The following is a 23,673-nucleotide window of genomic DNA, read 5'->3' on the forward strand; positions in this document are numbered from 1 at the left end:
TGTGTTTATGACAAACAATTCACTTTTCTCACAAATCTGTTTATTCATTGGAGAAGGAGCCTTTGGATGAGTCTTTTTTTAAAAAACTCTACTGCTTGTACAACCACGCTCCTGTCCTTGCACCCCTTGATATAATGGGCAGTTACAGTGATATGATTACCATGCCACTATGTACCCCTATCCTATATCCTCGGCCATCCCTACTTCTACCATTCACGATATGTCTCTTACTACTCTGAGATTGGCGGGGTTTGCGAGGTATGTCTGTGGACAGGAGGTAGTTCCAAATCTGGGACCCCAGGAGATTCTTCCAGCTTCCGTGTCCTGTCCATTTCCCTTTGGCTCATACTGTACCTGATTGGGTGGGGGTCAGTCAGTCATAGGTGGTCCCTTGAACGAGGCTGACTTGCTTCCACGAGTTCACAGGTGTTTTGATGAAGGACCAGATGTTCCAGTCCTGAACTCCAATTGAGAGGGTGGAAGATGCCTGTGCATGAATTTTTTTAACGTGTGATGACCGTTGCACATCAGCCATCACATGGGCTTGACAGAGCTAGGTCTTGTTTCAGTGGCAAGCATTAACCAAGACAACTGGAGACCTGCTCTGGTGCATGGACCTAGCGCACACACATTGCAGTGTGGGCTGGCCTGTGCTGCCCCTGGGCCCTTTACCCTCATCTGTCGCACCTCCACCACGACCTGTCGCCGCTTCTCCGCCATAAACATTCACCGCATCTCGCCACAAACATTCGCCGCTCATCCGCCCCGACCTTCCCATTCCTCTGTACCTGGGTCCTGCCGATGTTTCTGCCCAAGCTCCAAAACGGCGACCAAGGTTTTGATGACGTCATCCAGTCTCCCATCTCAAAAACGTCGCACACTTGGGAGCAGCTCGCGCTTGAGGTTGAAGTGGTACACCGCTCCAGCTCTTTTATAGCCCGACCTGCGGAGCTGTTCTCTCGCAGGTTGGGGGGCCACGATGTTGCAGGGCCCACTGCTATCCCATTAGGCACCCCTTCTTCCTCATTCCCCTGGAGAGGACGAATCCCACTTCTGAGATTTATTCTCAGATGTAGTCGGTTACAGTGCTGTGCCCTCCTGACCTCTCAGGCACAATCCACTAACCCCTTTATACAACATCACTTCTTCCCAATGGTCACCTACTTAAAACAAAAGAAACAGAATCTCTGGTGATTCTCTTCAAATTAAGATTTCCAATATTCAAAAAGTATCACCCACTGAGTTAAAACAGAGTTTACCGCTGCTTGTGAAAGAGTTAAATTCCTTTGTTTCGAAAGCTGGCAAACACAGACACCATCAATCAATGTTGACTTCAGCCTACAGCCTATTTCAGTTTAAACTCTCCAGTTAAAAATTTTACTTTTGTAAAGTCTCCATGTTTTTATTCTCAAAATAAACATTCAGAAAAACAACTGCACATAATAATATTTCATCCTTTTCTCCCCAGTTACACATTGGTCAGAATTTTTAAAAAACCATACCAATTATTGTGAAATGCCTTATATCCGGAACTAAAGACTTTCCACACAATTTACATCAACCAGAATTTGATCATGGCCATAATAAAAGTCTGGTTTTTAAATAGGTTAATTAACCTCAGTAACTCCAATATTAAACTTCCCAATGCCATTTGGAAAAGGGGGAGGAGCCACAGCCAAACAAAGGAACAGTCACACATGTTTCCCTAAAACTTTACTGAAACATCAAAGAAAAACACCAGAACAGTAAGAAAGAAACATGATCTTCCCTTTTCTCCTTTTAATTTAGTCATAACTATTTATCCATTATTCCTTAAATCAATTTTCAATTTCTGATCCCCATCATATCTCCTCTAAACCTCCCTTCAATTACTTTAAACCTATGCTCTCTGGTTGTCAACCCCTCTGCCAAGGGAAACAGGACCTTCATAGCACTCTATCCAGACCCCACATAATTTTATATAACTCAATAAAGTCTCCCCTCAGGCCTCCTCTGTTCCAAAGAAAAGAGACCCAGCATCTCTAATCTTTGCGCACAGCCAAAATTCTCCAGTCCAGGCAACATTCTTGTAAATCAACTCTGCACCCTTTTCAGTGCAATCATATCTTTCCTGTAATGTGGTGACCTAACTAGAGTTTTCTACAGTTCAAGCATGACGTCTCTGCTCCTGTATTCCATGCCTCGACTAATAAAGGCAAGTATTCCATATGCCTTCTTAATCACCTTATCTACCTAGCCTGCTAGCTTCAGGGGTCAGTGGATCTACACTCCAAGGTCCCTTTGTTTCTCTACACTTTTCAGTGTAGTACCATTTAATGCTTGTTTTATAATCTGCACCATAATCTGTTGCCCCTGTAGCTTTTAGCATTTTTGCTGCTATATGCCTACATTTCATGGGGGTTTGGATTCCCATTAAACATCTTTTAGAATTGCTTCCTGCTTTTTAAAAAAAAACAGTCACCATAGCAACTAACTTCGACCCCTCATTTCTTGTATTACAAAGAGCCTCTCTCTCTCTCTATATTTCCACCACGTTTGTCAGTCTGTTGCAGTTATAACAGACTTTGGGTGTCCTACCCCCACCCCCCCACTGTTTCTAATTGATGGGGGCTGCAGCCAGTTATTCCTTTTTATGTGTCCTGATGGATGATGTGGTCATCACATCTACTGTCAGTTTATTTCGTCGCTTTCTCAGTCAATAGTCTAATCCATTTACTTAATTCATAATATGCACGAGTGACTAAAATGAGGGCTTGCTCCTTCCTTTGTTTCTTTTCCGACTCCCACCATTTTCTTTGTTCAGCAGGTGGGTCGTCTGGTTTCCAGTTTTGTTTAATCATTATTTCAATTAGTTTTTGATTTTCGTCTGCTAGGTCCCCACTCGAGTTTCTTACTTCCCATGGCTATAGGTTGTCAGTGGTATGTCCCTTACTTACTCGCCGAGACTAATACTTGCAACCTATTGGTTTGTCAGCGAGACGTCCCTTACTTACTTACTCCTCACAAGTGAGACCGTTACTTGCAACCTTATCAATTATCAATCGCAACGTTACAAAAACACACATCTATATAACCGATTGCAATTGTTTCACCTGGGATCTTCCGCTGACTACTTGAAGTCTCGGCCAGACCTGCAGATTCGGATCTCTCAGGCAGCTGACACCAGACAGATTTCTGCCCTTGTCCTAACTGTGTGTGGTAATTAAAGCATACTCACGCCTTTGACATGGCTTCCATCATCCGGTGTCCGCCGCTTGAGACCCTGCTCGCAGCGCCAATTGTAGTGGAGTATTTAAAATTAATACTCAACACCAGGTCTGAATTCGAAGATTCAAGTAGCCTTTCATTTCTTGCAAGGGAGAGTCAAGTCTGCAGTCAACCTGTTGCTGAGCTGTCCTCACTTGCTCTCTCTGAACAAAGAAAACACAGGGTTTTTATACAGTTCCTCGGCCTATAATGGCCGGACATTCAATACGAGGCATACATTGATTTGAATGATTAAAACCCTTGTCACCCAAAAGTAAAGGTACAATCCTGACCACGCCTATCTCTAGTACTTTTCCATATACCTCAGTGTCCCAAAAGTTAATTAGCACATTGGAATATTATCTTATCTCTTGCCTTGACCAGATGGAGTTTTTCCATTGTCACTTTTGACCCCTTGCACTGTTTATCTGCCCATCTGGGTTTCCTGTGGTTCAATAGTTTGGCCTCCTGTAATTGTCCTCGGGTTACAGAGCTTGTAACAATTAATCATTCTGATATGTTATTTCCCTTTAAACACTCTTATAAAGTTGACCACTACAAAAGCCTATGTCAGCTCGTTTTAATTCCGAGATCTATTCTGAACCCTTGAATTATAACAGAACTCGAAAGCCCCACTTCAATCTTATTAAATGGCGGAGTAAGCTCGAGGGGTCAAATGGCCTACTCCTGCTCCAAATTCTTATGTTATGTTCTTATGTTAAGCCTCAACAAAAATACATTCCATTGAGAAACAAAAATTCCATGGGAAAAGTGATCCATCCATGCTAAGTAAAGAAGTTAATAGCATTAGATTGAAAGATGCAGCTTATAATGTTGCGAAGAATAGTAGTAACCCTGAGGATTGGGAGAGTTTCAGAAACCATGCAAAGGATGATCAAAACATTGATAAAAAGGGAAAAAATAAGACTGAGAGAGAACACTAGCAAGAAATATAAAAACAGATTGTAAGAGCTTCTACAAGTATGTAAAAAGGGAGAGAGTAGCAAAAGTAAACATTGGTCCCTTAGAGGCTGAGACAGGAGAAATTATGGAGATTAAGAAAATGGCAGAAACGTTAAACAAATATTTTGTATCTGTCTTCACAGTAGAAGATACAAAAAGCATAGCTAAAATGGTGGGGAACTAAGGGTCTAATGAGGGTGAGGAACTTAATGTAATTAATATAAGTAGAGAAAAGGTACTAGAGAAATTAATGGGACTAAAAGCCAACAGATCTGCTAGACCTGACGGCCTACATCCTAGGGTTCTAAAAGAGGTGGCTACAGAAATAGTGGACGCACTGGTTTTGACCTTTCAAAATTCCCTAGATTCTTGAATGGTCCCAGCAGATTGGAAGGTAGCAAATGTAATACTGCTATTCCTTAAAGGATGGAGTGAGCAAACAGGGAACTACAGGTCAATTAGCTTGACATCAGTTGTCGTAAGTGGTATCAGGGCACTTAGAAAATCATAACATGATTAGGCAGAGTCAACATGGTTTAATGAAAGGGAAATCCTGTTTGACAAATTTCTCGAAGTTTTTTGAGGATGTAACTAGCAGGGTAGAAAAAGGGGAACCAATGGATGTAGTATATTTGGATTTTCAAAAGGCATTTGATAAGGTGCCACATAAAATGTTATTACACACGATAAGGGATCGTGGGATTGGAGGTAATATATTAGCATAGTTAGAGGATTGGTAAACAGACAGAAATCAGAGAATAGGGATAAACAGGTCTTTTTCAGTTTGGCAGGCTGTAAGTAGTGGGGTGCTGCATGGATCAGTGCTAGGGCCTCAGCTATTTACAATCTATATTAATGACCTAGATAAAAGGGACCAAGTGTAATGTATCCAAGTTTGCTGACAATACAAAGCTGGGTAGGACAGTAAGCTGTGAAGAGAACACAAAGCATCTGCAAAGGAATATAGATAGACTAAGTGAGTGGGCAGTTAGGTGTAGGGAAATGTGACGTTATTCACTTTGGTAGGAAGAATAGAAAAACAGAGTATTTTTTAAATGGTGAGAAACTTTTAAATGTTGGTGTTCAGAGAGATTTGGGTGTTCTTGTGCAAGAACACAAAGCTAGCATGCAAGTACAGCAAGCAATAAGGAAGGCAAATGGCATGTTGTCCTTTATTGCAAGGGGTTTAGGGTACAAGAGTAAGGAAGTATTGCTACAATTGTACAGGGTCTTGGTAAGACCACACCTGGAGTACTATGCAGAGTTTTGGTCCCCTTATCTAAGGAAGGATATACTTGCCTTGGAGGCGGTGCAATGAAGGTTCACTAGGTTGATTCCTGGGATGAGAGGGCTGTCTTATGATGAGAGATTGTGTAGAATGGGTCTATACGCTCTGGAGTTTAGAAGAATAAGAGGTGATCCCATTGAAACATACAAGATTCTGAAGGAGATTGATAGGGTAGATGCTGAGAGGTTGTTTCCCCTGGCTTGAGTGTCTAGAACTAAGGGGCACATTCTCAGGATAAAGGGTAGGCCATTTAAGACTGAGATGGTAGATGCTGAGAGGTTGTTTCCCCTGGCTTGAGTGTCTAGAACTAAGGGGCACATTCTCAGGATAAGGGGTAGGCCATTTAAGACTGAGATGAGGAGGAATTTCTTCACTCACAGGGTTGTGAATCTTTGGAATTCTCTGCCCCAGAGGACTGTGGATGCCGAGTCTCTGAATATATTCAAGGCTGAGATAGATAGATAGATTTTTGGAGTCTAGGGGAAGCAAGGGATATGGAAATCGGGGGGAGGGAAGTGGAGTTGAGGTCGAAGATCAGCCATGATCTTATTGAATGGCGGAGCAGGCTTGAGGGGCCGTATAGCCTACTCCTATTTCTTATGTTCTTAAAATCAGCTCCAAGCTTTGTGAGAATGTACCTTAAAACAGAGTTTTGCAAAATCTCGAGCTTCTCCAGTTATGTGAAGATGATTATTCATTTGGAACCAAATGCTATTTTTTTGAATAAAGTGTTTATTTTGATTGATATGCAAAGAAAGATTAACTAGAAATGTAAGCATGTTACAAAAATCCACCCACAATGGTATTGCTAGAGGAAGTTCTAGAAATGATGCAAAAGACAGTTAACATATCAGAACATAATGCGTACAGTTGCAAATTTTATAGTAAACTAATAGATATTTTACCATGAAATATGCTTGATACTTTTAGTACTTGCTAAGCATTTTAAATGCATGCTTGTCGCTACTGTTATGTTCAGCCATTATTGATTATGCCATAAATTTGATGGACCATCTAAATTAAATATTCACATCATATGTTTTGGCAGATTCAGTGTCTACTGAAAGCAATTTACCTAAAATTATTAAAACCAAACAAATTCTTTAATTGATTATGAACTCAAACAGATGTACAGATGTAAATTTTTCAGTTTGGTTAGTGTTGAAAGGTACTATCCATCTGCCAATAAACACCTCATCTAATTTATTGGTTTTAAGTCATTTAGGAGACACGTTAGAATTGAAGTAGAAAATAATTACAGATACATCTTCACCATAGGCAGTCCCTCGGAATCGAGGAAGAACTCCTGAAGTGAGTTCTTTGGTGGCTGAACAGTCCAATATGAGAGCCAAAGACTCTGTCACAGATGGGACAGATAGTCGTTGAGGGAAGGGGTGGATGGAACTGGTTTGCCGTACGCTTTTTCCGCTGCCTGCGCTTGATTTCTGCACGCTCGGTTGAGACTCGAAGTGCTCAACGCCCTCCCGGATGCACTTTCTCCACTTAGGGCGGTCTTTGGCCAGGGCCTCCCAGGTATCAGTGAGGATGTCGCATTTTATCAGGGAGGCTTTGAGGGTGTCCTTGTAATGTTTCGCTGTCCACGATTGGCATGAAGGAACTCCGCATAGAGCACTTGCTTTGGGAGTCTCGTGTCTGGCATGCGAACTATGTGGCCTGCCCAGCAAAGCTGATCGAGTGTGATCAGTGCTTCAATGCTGGGGATGTTAGCCTGGACGAGGACACGGATGTTGGTGCGCCTGTCCTCTCAGGGGATTTGTAGGATCTTGCGGAGACATCGTTGGTGATATATCTCCAGCGACTTGAGGGTGTCTATTGTACATGGTCCATGTCCTGAGCCATACAGGAGGGCGGGTATTACTACAGCCCTGTAGACCACGAGCTTGGTGGTAGATTTGAGAACCTGGTCTTCGAACACTCTTTTCCTCAGGTGGCTGAAAGCTGCACTGACGCACTGGAGGCGATGTTGAATCTCCGCATCAATGTCTGCTTTAGTTGATAAGAGACTCCCGCAGTATGGGAAATGATCCACGTTGTCGAGGACTGCGCCATGGATCTTGATGACTGGGGGGCAGTGCTGTGCGGCGAGGACAGGCTGGAGGAGGACCTTTGTCTTACGAATATTTAGCGTAAGGCCCATGCTTTCGTATGCCTCAGTAAATACATCGAATATATCCTGGAGTTCCGCCTCAGAATGTGCGCAGATGCAGGCGTCGTCTGCATACTGTAGCTCAACGACAGAGGTTGGGGTGATCTTGGACCTGGCTTGGAGACGGCGAAGGTTGAACAGTTTCCCACTAGTTCTGCAGTTTAGTTCCACTCAAGCGAGGAGCTTGTTGACTGTGAGGTGGAGCATCGCAGTGGGGAAGATTGAGAAGAGGGCTGGGCGATGACGCAGCCCCGTTTAACCCTGGGCCGGACGTGGATTGGGTCTGTAATGGATCCGTTGGTAAGGATCACGGCCTGCATGTCGTCGTGGAGCAGGCGAAGGATGTTGACAAACTTTTGGGGGCATCCAAAACGGATGAGGACGCTCCATAGACCCTCGCGGTTGACAGTGTCAAAGGCCTTTGTAAGGTTGAAAAAGGCCATGTATAAGGGCTGGCGCTGCTCCCTGCATTTTTCCTGCAGCTGTCGTGCTGCAAAGATCATGAGTCTTTCCCCGTAGGAGACGAAATCCGCACTATGACTCTGGGAAGAGCTCCTCGTCCACAGGGAGAAGACGGTTGAGGAGATCTCTAGCGACAACTTTCCAGTGGCTAATAGCAGGGAGATTCCCCTGTAATTGTCGCAGTCGGACTCGTCCCCATTTTTAAAGATGGTCACGATCACTGCATCTCTGAGGAAGATCTCCGGCATGCTCTCCTCCCTCCAGATGAGGGAGATGAGGTCGTGTATCCGTGCCAACAGCACCTCTCATACTTTAGCGCCTCAGCAGGGATCCCATCCGCTCCCATAGCCTTCTTGTTCTTGAGCTGTTTTATGGCTTTTCCTACCTCGTGCAACATTGGGGTTTCACTGAGGTGGTGGCAGGTCGCATGCTGCGGAATGGAGTTGAGAACACTCGAGTCAAAGGCAGAGTCTCGATTGAGGAGATCTTTGAAGTGCTCCTGCCAGCGGGCCCGGTCAGCCTTGGTGTCCTTGATGAGTGTTTCCCCGTTCTTGGCCAGCAATGGGGTGGGGCCTTGGGATCGTAGGTGGCCTTGACTGCAATGAAGAATCCTCGCATATCGTGGCTGTCGGTCAGTTGTTGTATCTCCTGTGCTTTCTCCATCAATTACCTGTTCTTTAGGTCCCGGGTTTTTTGTTGGACTTCAGCCTTGAAGCTGCCTGTAACGTTGCTTCGCTGCTCCTGAGTTGGATTGTTGCTCGAGGCTCAGAAATGCTCTGCGCTTGCGATCTGTTAGCTCTTGGATCTCCTGATCATTCTCATCAAACCAGTCCAGGTGTTTTCTGGTTGAGTGACCAAGTGTCTCTTCACAGGCACTGGTTATGGAGGCTTGGAGGGCAGACTAAGCGCTGTGGGCATTCAGCATCTCAGGGTCATCAAGGCATGCCGGGTTAGCTGAGAGGCGCTGGCTATATAGGGCTCTCTGCTGGGTCTTTTAAGTGCGCCGGCATTGACTTTTTTGCGCCGCTGCTTCTGCTGTCACCTCTGCTTTGGGGCCATGTTGATGTCGATGATGGATCGGATTAGGCAGTGGTCCGTCCAGCAGTCGTCAGCTCCTGTCATGGCGCGGGCGATGCGCACATCCTTGCGATCCCTGGCTCGGACGATGACATAGTCGAGCAGGTGCTAGTGTTTGGAACAAGGGTGTTGCCACGATGCCTTGTATTTGTCCCTCTGGCAGAACAGGTGATGAGAAGTTCATGTTCTAGACATTTTGTCAGGAGTAGAGTACCGCTGGAGTTGGCTTTCCCTACCCCCTCTCTGCCAATCACGCCTCCCCAGAGGGCGGTGTCTTTGCTGACCCTGGCGTTGAAGTCACCTAGGAGGATCAATTTGTTGCCCGCGGGGATGTTTCGAGGTTGGAATAAAAACCCTCTTTGGTCTCATCCATTGCATCGAGTGTTGGGGCGTACGCACTGATGACTGTGGCGCATTAGTTCCGGGATAGGGTGAGTCGAAGAGTCATGAGGCATTCGTTAACCCCGCAGGGGGAGTCTTTGAGGTGGTCGATCAGCTCATTTTTGATGGCGAAGCCGACTCCGTGAAGACAGCGTTCTTCCTCTGGTTTTCCTTTCCAGAAAAAGGTGTAACCTCCACCTTTTTCCTTGAGCTGGCCTTCCTCTGCCCACCGGGTCTCACTTAGGGCGGCGATGTCATGGTCAAAATATCTAACTTCCCGGGCAACTATGGCGGTGCGGCGTTCCGGCCTGGCGCTGTTGGAGTTGTCCATGAGGGTCCTGATGTTCCAGGTCCCGAACTTCATGTTAACGAAATGGAAGATGCCTGTGCGCAAGTTCTTTTAACGTGGGGTGGCCGTTGCACACCGGCAACCACATGGGCTTAGCTGAGCAAAGTCTTGGTCCAGTGGTAAGGGGGTCCAAGACGACTGGAGACCAGGCACAGCTGTATGCCTAATGTTGGCCACAAGCTCGGCGCCGAGTAGCGCCCTCGATGGTAGGTGGCCCGTGGCTTGGTTGGGGGCAGGCATTAGGAAGGTCAGTTGTCCGTTGGAGGTCTGAGGGATGTTTTAAAAGTTTCTTCCGAAGTTTAAAAAAAAAGTTTTCCTAAGTTATTTAAAAGTTTCTCCAGAGGTTTTTTTTTAAAAAAAAATTCTCCAGGTTGTTTAAAAGTTTAAAAGTTTCCAAATTGTTTAAGAAGTTTCAAAAGTTGATTAAAAGTTGAAGATGCAAGTCAGTAGTAGGTTAACTCCCTTGGCACTGCTCCATAGGCGCTGCCAGCCACCTGCAGCTGCACAAAGCCCTGGCCAAGCCACACCGGGGGCACCGTGGGGAAGTAGATGCCCAGTTGTCCCCGAAGGGGGCCCAAGCACCTGAACGCCGCCGGGGAGAGGCCTGGCCGTGGCCAGGGCCCCGAGTGCAAGCTGGGTGTGTTGTGCAGTAGTTCCGGGTAGTTTCCTGTGTTGTCTTGGTCCGGCCCTGGAGTCCCTTCGGCTGGTTAAACGCCGGCCCCGGAGTCCCTTCGGACGGTTAAACGGTGGCCCCGGAGTCCCTCTGGCCGGTTAAACGGTGGCCCTGGAGTCCCTCCGGCCGGTTAAACGGTGGCCCTGGAGTCCCTCTGGCCGGTTAAACGGCGGCCCCGGAGTCCCTTCGGACAGTTAAACGCCCGCCCCGGAGTCCCTTCGGACTGTTAAACGCCGGCCATTATGGCGCTCTCTGTATATTCATGGAATAAAATAGATACATCCTACAATTCATATCATACTCATTTGCCAGCAGTCCAGATTTGAGAAAACAAATATTTTTCATGTAAAGGAAAAAAATTCCTGCCCCCTTACACAACTCCAAAGTACCAGCTTGAACTAGAGTCTGAGCATTTTTGCCAATTATGTAATGTCCCTTAACTGCACACAGCTAAATTTCATATATAATTGTCTTTGCAAACCACTGTATGAACGGGATGTATTAGAACTGATTCAGGATATAACTACTAATTATCATTTTTTTTTTAAAACTGAAGTGACATAATTTCATTTAAATCTGTGACTGAGAAACAAGGACACCTAATTAAACCAATTTTTTTTAAAAGAAAAGTACGTCTCCGATGAGGTGCAAACATTCAATAAACCTGGTGAAAATCTGTGTAACTTTAACTTTAGAGGTGGCACTATGTATTCGAGGATGGATGCCACTATAATGTAAATAAAGTAGTGAAAACACAGATCTTTAAATGACAAATTTAAAAAATGCTTAATATGAAATAACTAGAAAACCATTTTTCAGTACATGTAAAACATTTCTATTATACCAAGTATATATGAAGAAAACATGCATTTTCAGGAATAATAAATTTGAAAATGTTGATGGTAATCATATTAAGAATAGAAATCATGCTCATTTTTGTCACTTTCATCAGAGGAGGTAATTTGTTGTTGATCAGAGTCAGACTCAAACATCGGGCTCTTGACAGTTTCTTCTCTGGGCTTTTGCTTTCTTTGAGTGATTGCACAATCTCCACTTTCAGCCACACGATGAGGCAAACATTTGTTATTGTTTGGCTGCAGGTAATTCTCATGTGTTCTTCTATCTTCTACCCTTCTAGCAGAGGAGACCATCACATCACAGTAGCTGAATGCTCTGAAGTCTGATTGACTGCCTAAATACCTGCGAGGGTTTTCATCTATATCTGATCGATCAAAGTTGACAGTGTCCCAGAGATTACTTTTATGTAAAGTGCCACGTAAAAGATCTTTTATCCGCTGATTTTCTCGTGTGGTTGATTCCCAAACTGTCTCGAGTTCAGATTCTACTTGCCTAAAAGAAACAGCAAGTTAAATCTATTAGCTTTACTGAACATTTATATTATCTGCATTACTAGGAGTTAAATAATGAATACTTCATATTGATATGAGGATTCTCCAATTAGTCTGCTTTGGTACAAATGTCCCAGATGCTTACTCAGAAACAAACAGGAATTTAATGCACACAAGTGCTACAAAAGACCTTTTGAGAATTATTTTGGTCAAAACTATTCAGAAAGCTGTTCTTCCGGAAAGTTGCCATGTTTTGCCTGTAGTCTTATTATTAACACAGTCCACAGTTAGGCACAAAATTACTTCAGTGAAACAGTCCAAGTGAAATGGAAAGCTACTCTACAGATCCCATGAGCAATAATAATTTACTGTAAAAGCTAGTTGGTATGAAATTTAGTCAAGTACTCTGACAAAGAAAACATATCTACACCATCTTTCAACCGGATGGCACTGTCTTTCATAGTGATGCCACATTATTTATACTTCATCACATATTATTCTGTAGGTTTAAATAGGGGCACATATATGACATTAATTAAATAAGTGAATTTAGATCATTAGCTATTAAGCACCGAACACAAAAAATTATGAATTGCTTTGTGAATAAGAAATCAAAAAAATGCCAAATATTAAAAAAATGCCAAATATTTAAAAAATGCCTAGAATCCATTGTGCTGTTATTAATTATTCATTTAATCCCTGTAAATGGCTCTGCAGGCAGTGGCTGCAGCTTTAACTACTAAATGGTTCAGTAACTACAGCAACCTGACAGCTAGGATTCAGCTCTGGAAATATTTTAACCTATTATCTCAAAAAACCCATGAAGAGCTGCAAAAGAAGATGGTGATTAGGTTTGTTTCATTCCTCTCTCTGCAGATAATGGGACTGCACTGCATAGCTGCCAATAGGATGCAAATTGCTGCTGACGAGTATCGCTGGATACAGGATTGCAGTCTTCTCACAATCATAACCTCTGTTATGCAAGGACGACTTCAGCTGTTCGTCTCAGCTTTCTCTTCAACATCCGAGTCACTGCCAAGATGTATTATATTAATGACATTCGGTATTTGTCTCTGTTCATCCTCACCCTATCCAAAACAGGAGGATTAACAGAATATCTTCATCTCACACTGCTTCAATCAACATTACAGAGCTGACAACATTGAAGAAACAGGAGATTAATAATTCAAAAGAAAATTCACCATTGCAACAGTATAAAACTAGAGCCTGTCTGTCAGATTATGGTTGTTGCTGCTCTTAGCTCACAATCATAGTTCACAATCATATTTCTAACAATCAATCTATTTGGTGACAGCAGGAAGCATAAAGAAGCCAGTAGCTACAATCTTGAAACAGGGTCTGCGGTGGTTTCTGGCATCAAAAGGGGAAAAATATTAATGTCAAGATAAGAATTTTAACTTCTGCCATTTGTTTATGACAAATTTAACATGTATAATGTAAGCCATCCAACAAGGCACCAGATGGGAATAATGGAATACAGGAGCCTGCAGCTGTGCATCTTCCCATCCACCAGTCTGCTCTAATTGGCTTGCTTTGCCTATGACTGCTTTACCTTTTCTGTTCAAGCAGTCCATCAAGGGTTTCCTGCTTGTCCTTCAGTAGCTGCTGGAGATGCCGTATTTCCCGCTGGTATTGTGCAGTCCTTCTGGCAAAATCCTCTTCTTGTTCCTTCATACGATTGTTGATGTCTCCTAGCTTCACTGCAGCTTTTGTCTTGTATACCTGTGTAAGTTAATGGAATGACACTGTTACTGTCATTTCACTACTGTGCAATAGGTGCTTACTGCTAACACAATGATAAACTACTGGCCTGTGGATTATCCATGGAAAAAAATGTTCCTGGTCTGAAATGAAAGCTTTTGAAGACGATTAAGGCATGATCAGGTATGTTTTTTTTAAATTATCTGTAGGTCAGCTTTATTTTAAATAAAATATTCACCGGGGTGGGGGGGGGGGTGTAGCCAACAGACAAAGGCTTCATAGTGTAACTAAATCCAATATATTTCTTTAAACTTGTTTACTTTAACCTTTTCAGGTTTAAATATTCTTGTTTTCAACAAACTGTTACATACAATCATTTATGGAGGTAATTTGTTTGCTCTTGCTGTATCTATGATGCTACATTAGTTAGAAAAAACATTAGATCAAAGAGATAGATTAAAAAAATAAGTCTTTAAAACAATGCAAAAGCAGCTGCTTTTAGGCAAATTAAAGATTACTGATGAAAGGGTAATAAAACCAGTGGGACTATGGATTAAAAATAGACATATTTTAGTTTCATTATAGCCCAATGGTTAAATCTAAATTACATTCAGTAGAATCCATATTTCCTATCAAGAATGCAACAAAATACTAATATTTAGAATGTTTATTATTTATCACCAAAGAATCAACATAAATCATAACAGTATTCAAACTTGCATGATAAATGCATCAGATTCATACAGCCCTTGAGATCTGTCCTAACAACACTGCTTTCATATATATGTGACCAATTCTATACAATTTTCTATCTAAGGAGGTGCAGTCACCAAGCACCATCACAGACCATAAACAAACAATTGCGCATTATAATGAAATGAGGCAGCCCCATAAAAATAATTAGAAACATGAATATATTATGTTAACTTGTTTTGTATCTATTTTGGCTCCTGTACTGTTAAGCTAGCTTTGGTAAAGAAGCGACTGTAAACAAGTTGAGCTAAAATATACCAACCAGAAGGTCACGAGGCTGTGTGCCAGTTTAACAGGTTTGCCGCGGTTGAGTGAGTTCAGCTAGTTCTCAATTCAGACACTAGTTGGAGCACTACTTAGAAGAAAGGAGTTCTTCAGAGGGAGGAAAGAAATTAAGATACAGCTTTCAGCTCACGCTACTTGAGTGGTGCCTCCTGACAAAGCATTGAATGGAACTAAAGAGCAGTCAAAGATAATCTTACAGCTCTAACATAGAGGTGATGGCAATCCTCAAAGACAACAAAAGGGTAAAAAAAACAGTAGTGATTTTATAAAAATATACATATTCAGTAGTAATAAAGAATGTATATAGCACCATTCCAGACTTCAGGGCATCCCAACGTTTCACAGCCGATGAAGTACATTTTTCAAGTGTAATCACCGTAGTAATATAGGGAAATGCAGCTGCCAATATGCATGCAGCAAAGTCCCACAAACAGCAATGAGATAAATACATAAGAAATAGGAGCAGGCGTAAGCCATTCAACTCTTCTAGCCCGCTCCGCCGTTTAATAAGATCGTGGCTAATCTTCTACCTCAACTCCACCTTCCCCCACTATCCCCATATCCATCTATCAATCTTTGCCTTGAATATACCCAACAACTGAGCATCCACAGCTCAATGAGGTAGAGAATTCTAAAGATACTCGGAGACTGTGGGACGTAGTTCTATTCTCCCAGCCAAGGGAAACACCATCCTGTCAAACCCCTTAAGAATTTTAGGTTTCACCGAGATCAGCTCTAATTCTTCTGAACTTGAGAGAACATAGGCATAATCTACTCAATCCCCCCCTCCCCCACCCCACCCATTCTAAGTTTCTTTGGGATGTTTATACCGCAGTCTTGTTACACAGCCTTCCCCCCCAAAAAAGCTAATGGTTTGAACTGGCTGTCCCACAAAACTTATAAGAGCCAATTAGAGTTGGTTTTATAAATTTGTAAAAGATACTGCTGTGCACTATTATCATGTCTCTGACAGATTCAACGATATAAAATAACTAGATAATTTTTTTGGTGGCATTGGTTGAGGGATAAATGTTGACCAGGATACCTGTTTTTCTTCAAATAGTGCATTGGTGATCCGAAAGACAGCACCTGCAACAGTGCAGCACTCCACTGAAATATTGGTGTGCTCAAGGCTCTGGAGTGGAGGTTGAACCCACCACCTTCCGACTCAGAGGTGAAAGTGATAGAACTGAGCCAAGGTTGACAAGTTAACAATATTGGGAACATAGGAATTTGCTAGACCAGAAAATAGCTTTTTGGTCATTATGTTCACCCTCAAAATTCAAAAATAGAATACACAGTTACCTTTATACCTCAATGATTTTTCTTCCAAAATGCCTGTCCAACAATCTCTTAAAATTATGAACCTTAATTACCTCCCTGGCCAGTCCATTCCAAACAATGGGGCCAATTTTCTAATGGTCCTCTTGGCCCCACAAAAATCGGATCCTCCCCCACCCTCTTCATAGCCCTCCCATTTTACTTACCTGGACCAGCTGGGCTCCATGGTGGAGCCGCTGGATTTCCCACCCTAAAGTCCGAACACTTTTGCCACCATAATTTTTCCCTCAATGAACATAACAAAAACAGTTTATCTGGTCATTATCACATTGCTATTTGTGGGAGTTGCTGTGTGCAAATTCGCTGCCGCGTTTCCAACATTACTACACTCCAAAAGTACTTCATTGGCTGCAAAGCGCTTTGAGACGTCCCATGATCGCGAAAGGCATTATATAAATGCTAGTCTTTCTTTTCATGGTAAACAGTTTCTCAAGGCTCAATTTGTTGATACCTTTAAGGATCTGGAATACCTAAATAAGAAACCTTCACAATCGTCTCTTCTGATGTGTAAGTTAATCAACTGCAGTGTCTCCGTCATTGCTCAGGTATCTGATGCTAGATATCAAATGCACCTATTCCAATGCCATGATAGCCTTCCTGTAATATGATGAGAACTACATACAGGACTTCAGATGGGGATGAACCAATGCCTTGAATCGGCTCAATATCACATCCTGCAATTTGTGTTTTCGTCTAGTACATTATACAACCCAATATCCTCTTCACCTTATCTACTACTGCTGCATACTATGTAGATGGTTTCCCCAATCTGTTCAACACTTACACGTCTTGTTCCTGTGCTATGTCCTGTTTACTAACATCATTTAGTTAACAGTTCCAATGTTTACACTCTTCCCTAATCTTATCACTTTGCACTTGCTGACACTGAATTTCATTTGTAATTTCTCAGCACAATTTCCTAATCTATTTAGATCCCTCTGTACCTAACCCACCTGCGCTTGATTGTTTGCAGTTCCCTCCTGCCCCACCCCCATTTTGTCGTCATCAACAAATTTTGATACTTCTGTCTCCATTTCCAAATTATTGCTATGCATCAGAAATAGTAATGCTCCCAGTACTTATTCTTGGGGTTCCCCACAAGTAACTTAGTACCATCCTGATGCAGCTCCATGCAAAACAACTCTTCATTTCCTTTTATGCAGCCAGCTTCCAAATCAATTTCAATAACGGACCACCTATTCGGTGTTTTTTTACCTTGTGGACCAACTTCCTATATGATACTGTATTAAGAGCCTTGTTGAAGTTTAGATCAACAATGACCATGGAGCTCTGACAGAATGAATAGAAAAGGGGTCCCAAACCGAACCTTTGCATGGGGCCTGCGCAAAGCAAACACAGCTCGTGTCATAAATGCTGATTCCAATTTACATAAACACTCAGTATTCAATAAATAAGCAAAACAAATTTCTAATTTATGCATAATGTTTGATGGAATTGACCGATAGCAGAGCCACCGGAAGTTACATTGCAATAGCTTTGCATATGTGTATAAAACAAAGCAACCAATTGTCCATCAAAGTAGTACCGTAACAGTAAGCATATTTACATTTTTGCAAGAATGCGTGATTTTACTAGTTACAAGTAAGCTGTTTTTACTAGCCATGGGTATGAATTGAATGTTTTACTTTTAAAAAACACAGGTAATATGGAAGTATTTCTAAATGTAAATAAATAGCAATATGGTTTATCTTTATCTATTTCTACTTTAATAATATTTGTTGAGTGTAGCATGTGTCAACTGCCAGAATATCAGATTAAGCCCACCATATAAAATTTGTTTGACACCCCTGCTCTATGAAGAGATAAGGTTACTAGAGAACAGGAAATTTATTTCAATAGGCAACTTCAATTAACCTCATAATTTAGGAAAGCCCAAGTGGTTTTGAGTCACAGCTGGTAAATGTAATGAATAACCGCTTCATGACCCAGTACATCATTGACTTCAATGGAAAAGAAAAATGGGGGAGGTGTAAAACAGGCTGCCGATTCACTAACACTTGTTTTTCACCCAGCCATAAAAATTGCAGTTACAATCAGTATGTCCATAAAAGCAATCAACAAAGCCAATAGAATATTGAATTATAGGCAAAACAGTAGAATACAGTCGGAGGCAGTCGTAATCAAATTCAATAGGGCTCTAATCAGATTGCATCCAGTTCTGATCATCGAGACATTCAAGTGCTGGAGGCAAAGAAGAGCCACAAGTCTTATCCCTTAGTGTTAGAGATCCAAGTTATCAAGACTGGAGAGATTTAGGCCTAGAAATTTGATCGTGTTGCACCAGCTTTCCAATGCTAAACAGTCTTCTATATAGCAGGAAGGAAGCGTGCACTCATTTCAAGCAGGAAATGCGTGTCTGCCATATTGTTTGGGCATTTCTTTAGGCAACCAAAGTGCAAGCCAGAATTATTGAAAACACAGAAGACCTTATGCAAATTAGGGTACTGCACTTCTTGGAGAGCCCTTTTCTGATTTTGGTACGCCCTAGCACCCAACTCATCATGTGCTAAACTCGCCCAGCAACTCGTGACACCAACAGGCCCGAAGGACACTTTAGCAGCTCTATTTAAAGGGATGATACAGCACTTAGTTAGTTGCTGGCTTGTCATTTCAGGCTGCTGGTTAACGCTGGGCATTTTCTAGTCTGCTTTTGAAGTGTGGAAAGTTCAGTTTGACTGCTGAGAAAAAGATTTTGCTGGTGTTGCGCTACTATTGGCGGCCTTATTAAGAGTTTGCCTACAGTCATGGGTGGTTTAATAGGGCTACCTTTGGAGCTGGAGGAGGAGGGCAGCAAGGAAGACAGCAGGGAGCAGGAGCAACTACTACAAGAGGGGGGAGGAGGATAACACTACGCATGTGCCTTACCCACAGTGGGTATTCAGGAAGCACTTATCCTAACTTTACTGAGGAGCAATACACGAGGCAACTTTGCTTCGCCACGAAAGCTGTCACCAAACTATGTTACCTGCTGCAGCCACAACTCAAGCCTAGCACCAGGGCATGGACAGCACTGCCTGTGGCTGTCAAGGTCACGGTGGCCCCTAACTTTTATGACACAGGCTCCTTTCAAGGCAGCAGCAGGTGACATCCGCAATATTTCCCAGTTTGCAGAGTCAGAGAGGTCACTGATGCTCTCGGCACCAATGAGAAGCATCTACATCTCAATCCACATGGGTAGAGCAAAGCAGGAGAGAACAGCACTTGGCCATCCTCGTGGCAGGCTTCCCCAGGCTGCAAGGCACTATATACTGCACCCACATAGCCTTGCCTGTTCTCCGTTCAGACCTCGACCCAGGTTCCAATCCCAGTCCACACTTGCCGTCCTCTTCATATTTCACCAACAATATTGAAATGAGGCCCAATATCTAGAGAGGTTCGGGCCTCACTATTCAGGTGGGGGGGGGGGGGGGGAGGGGGGGGGAAAAGAGTGCAGAAACTACAACCCCGTGTGCCCAAAATGGTCGTGGTCCAATTTCCAGACCAAAGAGCAATCAACATTTGGAACCGACTTCTGGATAGAGGAGCGGAGGTGAGAACACTGGAATCATTTAAAAACCAATTGGATGTTTCAGTGGGGAAACTTTAGGATCATTCTGGGTGGATGAACTAAGTTTGACTTCAAAGCCTTCCCCATCTGTAATTAGCTTGTGATCTTCGTCAGAAAGGCCATAAAGATGGATAATCTGTGGTGTTATAAAGTACACAAACACTAGATTGGGGACGCTCTGAAGTTTTGCTCAAAAAATATTATTCTGGCAGAGTAGGTGATGCTTTGATCTGGGTTTTGCCTATGCAGTACCTTGATGTGGAACTGCTGGATGTATAGGTGTTATCTGTTTGAGTAGTTCTTAATAGAACGCAACATGTGTTAATAATGTTAGGGAAATAAAGCCTTGAGAATTCAATCTCCAGTTTCTTTCAGACTTCTGGAAAAAGCAAAGAAATTGTCAAACGCTCACAGGAAGAGGGATACAGTGTCTACCTTTCAAGTTATGTTGATGCACAGTCTACATGCTGGGAAATTCTGCAAACTGCACATGTTCAGAATGCACAGAGTTGGCTGAAGGATCTGAACTACTGTTGCAAGGTAAAAATAATTTTTGTTTAAAATTATATTTTGGTCATGAAATTGGACATTAGAAATTTCAGTTACTGAGAAAAGAAGCCAAATGCAATTTTTTTTTCAAAAAAGCATTTTGAAAGATTTGGTTTATCAACAAAGTGTAATGTCAAAATGTTAGGGCAAAATATTGATACACGACAAATGGGGTTTTCAATTATAAGTGTTTAAGTATGTTATCTTCATCATAAATGTTGATATAAAAGAGTTACTCAAAAATCATAGGAAATATTTTTTAATAATATACAGATAGAATTTAAAAAATATAAGGATACTCTAACCATCCTAAGGAACTGATAAAAACTTAAAACATTAAATCTAAGTTTACTCATATAAAATTATTTTATTTTAAAAAAACAGCGCTCCCAAATGCTACAATGGCTACTGTCATTCTCCAATTTAAGTTTGGAGGACTATAAAACAAGATATGAAATAAAGAACTGCCCTAGTCTCATGAAATATTTTCTCAGAAATTTACAGCACGGAAGGAGGCCATTTCGGCTCATCGCGTCCGCGCCGACCGACCAAGAGCTATCCAACCTAATCCCACTTTCCAGCTATTGGTCCTCAGCCCTGAAGGTTACGGCACTTTAAGTGCACATCGAAGTATTTTTTTTAAAATGTGGTGAGGGTTTCCCCTCTACCACCCTTTCAGGCAGTGAGTTCCAGACCCCCACCACCCTCTGGGTGAAGACATTTCCCCTCATATCGCCTACATACCTCTCCCAATTACTTTAAAATCTATGCCCCCTGGTTGTTGACCCCTCTGACAAGGGAAACAAGTCCTTCTTATCCACTCTATCCAGGCCCCTCATAATTTTATACACCTCAGTAGCCTACTTAGCCTCCTCTGTTCCAAAGAAAAAAGACCCATCATCTCCAATGTTTCCTCATAGCCAAAATTCTCCAGTCCAGGCAACATTCTTGTAAATCTCCTCTGCACCCATTCCAGTGCAATCACATCTTTCCTGTAATGTGGTGACCAGAACTGCACACAGTACTCCAACTACGTCCTAACCAGCGTTTTATACAGTTCAAGCATAACCTCCTTGCTCTTGTATTCCATACCTTGACTAATAAAGGCAAGTATTCCATATGTCTTCTAAACCACCTTATCTACCTGGCCTGCTATACGCTCCAAGATCGCTTTGTTCCTCTACACTTTTCAGTGTCGTACCATTTAATGTGTATTCCCTTGCCTCGTCATTGCTGTTGCTTTTTCTAGGTGTGACTGTAGAAATCTAATCTCAATTATTTTGAAGGTAATCAAAATTTTGAACCAAACTTTTATGGACGGGCTTATTTGCAACAGAAAAATGCTCTGATTGGGTCCCCTCGATCAAGTGACCTGATTGCTCACCTTGGAGGACAAGAAACACACGGCAGTTTCTCTGGAATGTGTAATTAGAACCGCCCTGCCTACGTAATCAGTGACTTTGCAAAGAGTAACTTGAACTATTCTGAATGCCGATTCCAAATAGAAGACAGCTCACTCTCACAGCTTAAGGCATCCCCCGCTCCCCCCGAGTTCCTGCTGCCGCACTCCCACCCCCAGCCCATGCCCAGCCCAAGTTCCTGCCCCACCCCAGCCCAAGTTCTTGACCTCCCCCCTGACCAAGTACCTGACGCCCCGCCCCACCCAGCTCAAGTTTCTGAACCGCGCCCCCCCCCCCCCCCCCGCCGCCGCCCCAGTTCCTAACCTTACCACACCATAGATGGGGCATTGTGTGTGGGTCACGGAGTGTTAACAGGTTTGTTGGGTATGAAGTGAACAGTGACATTATCGTGACTTCTGGATTTCATCCACTTCAGTATCACTTCACACACGCGTACCATGCTTTCCGAGAAATCGGGTGTGGGTATAAAGGGGGCAGGGTTGGAAGAACGTGATCCAGCTTCCCAGAGTTCTCTCTCTCCCTTCCAATCCCCTCTCACTCTCCCTCCAATCCCCTCTCGCTCCCTGCTCTCCACCCCCCCGCCCCCCTCTCTCCTCTGCCCCCCGGTCTCTCCCTCTTTCTTCCCCCACCCCCAACACCCCCGGTATCTCCCTCTTTCTCCCCCACCACCACCCCCGGTCTCTTCTCTCCCCCCCACCACCCACCACCCTCCCTCTCCCTCTTTCTACCCCTCCCCTCCTCCGGTCTCTCCCTCTTTCTTCGCCCCCCGCCCCCCCAATCTCTCCCTTTTTCTCCCCCCCGCCATCCCCTGGTCTCTCCCTCTTTCTCCCCCCTCCCCCGGTCTGTCCCCCCACCCCCCAGTCTGTCCCTCTTTCTCCTCCCCCCACCACCCGTCCGTCCCTCCCTCTTTCTCCCCCCCCCCCCCCTCACTCCCGCAACCTGTCCCTCTTTCTCCCTCCATCCCCCAACCTGTCCCTCTTTCTCCCTCCCTCCCCACCTGTCCCTCTTTCTCCACCCGCCACCTCTCCCTCTTCTCCGCCCCCCCCCCACCCCCCCGGTCTCTCCTTCTCAGCCCCCCCACCCCCTGTCCCTCCCTCTTTCTCCCACCCCCCGGTCACTCCCTCTTTCTCTCTTCCTCCACCCTCGGTCTCTCCCTCTTTCTCTCTCCCTCCCACCCCCAATCCCCCGGTCTCTCCCTCTTTCTCTCTTTCCCCCCCCCACCCCTCGGTCTCTCCCTCTTTCTCTCTTTTCCCCCCCCCCACCCCTCGGTCTCTCCCTCTTTCTCTCTTCCCCCCCACCCCCCATCCCCCGGTCTCTCCTCTTTCTTCCCCCCGCCCCGTCCTCCCCGGTCTCTCCCTCTTTCTCCCCCGCCGCCTCCTTCCCCAGTCTCTCCCTCTTTCTCCCCCGCCACCTCCTTCCCCGGTCTCTCCCTCTTTCTCCCCCCCCCAGTCTATCCCTCTTTCTCTCTTCCCCCCCCCCCCCCCCACCCGTCCGTCCCTCCCTCTTTCTCCGCCCCCCCCAACCCGTCCCTCTTTCTCCCTCTCACCACCTGTCCCTCTTTCTCCCCCCTCCCCTGTCCCTCTTTCTCCCCCTCTCCCTCTTTCTCCAATTCCCCCCCCCCCCCCCGTCTCTTCCCTCTATCTCCACCACCCCCCCCCATTCTCTCCCTCTTTCTCCACCCCCCCAGTCTTTCCTCTTTCTCCACCCCCCCCGGTCTCTCCTCTTTCTCTACCCCCCCCCCCCCCGGTCTCTCCCTCTTTCTCTACCCCCCCCCCGGTCTCTCCCTCTTTCTCTAACCCCCCGGTCTCTCCCTCTTTCTCTCTCTCCAGCCCCCCCCCCCTCCCCCCGGTCTCTCCCTCTTTCTCCCCCCCCCACCCGCAGGTTTCTCCCTCTTTCTCTCTCTCCCCCCCCCCCCCCCCCCACCACCCCCCCGGTCTCTCCCTCTTTCTCCCCCCGTCTCTCCCTCTTTCTCCCCCACCCCCAGCCCCTGGTCTCTCCCTCTTTCTACCCCACCCCTGGTCTGTCCCCCTCCCCCACCCCCCCAGTCTAGTCCCTCTTTCTCGCCCCCACCCGTCCGTC

At 44.4% G+C, this 23,673-nt stretch overlaps 1 protein-coding gene across 3 annotated transcripts in view; it reads right to left on the bottom strand.

Moving 5' to 3' along the window:
• Window positions 1–6,232: 6,232 nt before the first annotated feature.
• cep89 (centrosomal protein 89) overlaps window positions 6,233–23,673 on the bottom strand; it is a 117,374-nt gene continuing 99,933 nt past the window's right edge. For all 3 annotated transcript variants that reach the window (XM_070898102.1, XM_070898101.1, XM_070898103.1), the window contains 2 exons: window positions 13,529–13,698; window positions 6,233–11,956 (listed from right to left, as the gene is read on the bottom strand). In XM_070898102.1, coding sequence (XP_070754203.1) covers window positions 11,518–11,956; window positions 13,529–13,698 — 609 coding nt within the window. In that variant the 3' untranslated portion in view covers window positions 6,233–11,517. The remainder of the gene's footprint in view (window positions 11,957–13,528; window positions 13,699–23,673) is intronic.

Source organism: Pristiophorus japonicus, chromosome 13, assembly GCF_044704955.1.
Source record: "Pristiophorus japonicus isolate sPriJap1 chromosome 13, sPriJap1.hap1, whole genome shotgun sequence".
In the NCBI taxonomy this organism is placed as follows: Eukaryota; Metazoa; Chordata; class Chondrichthyes; family Pristiophoridae; genus Pristiophorus; species Pristiophorus japonicus.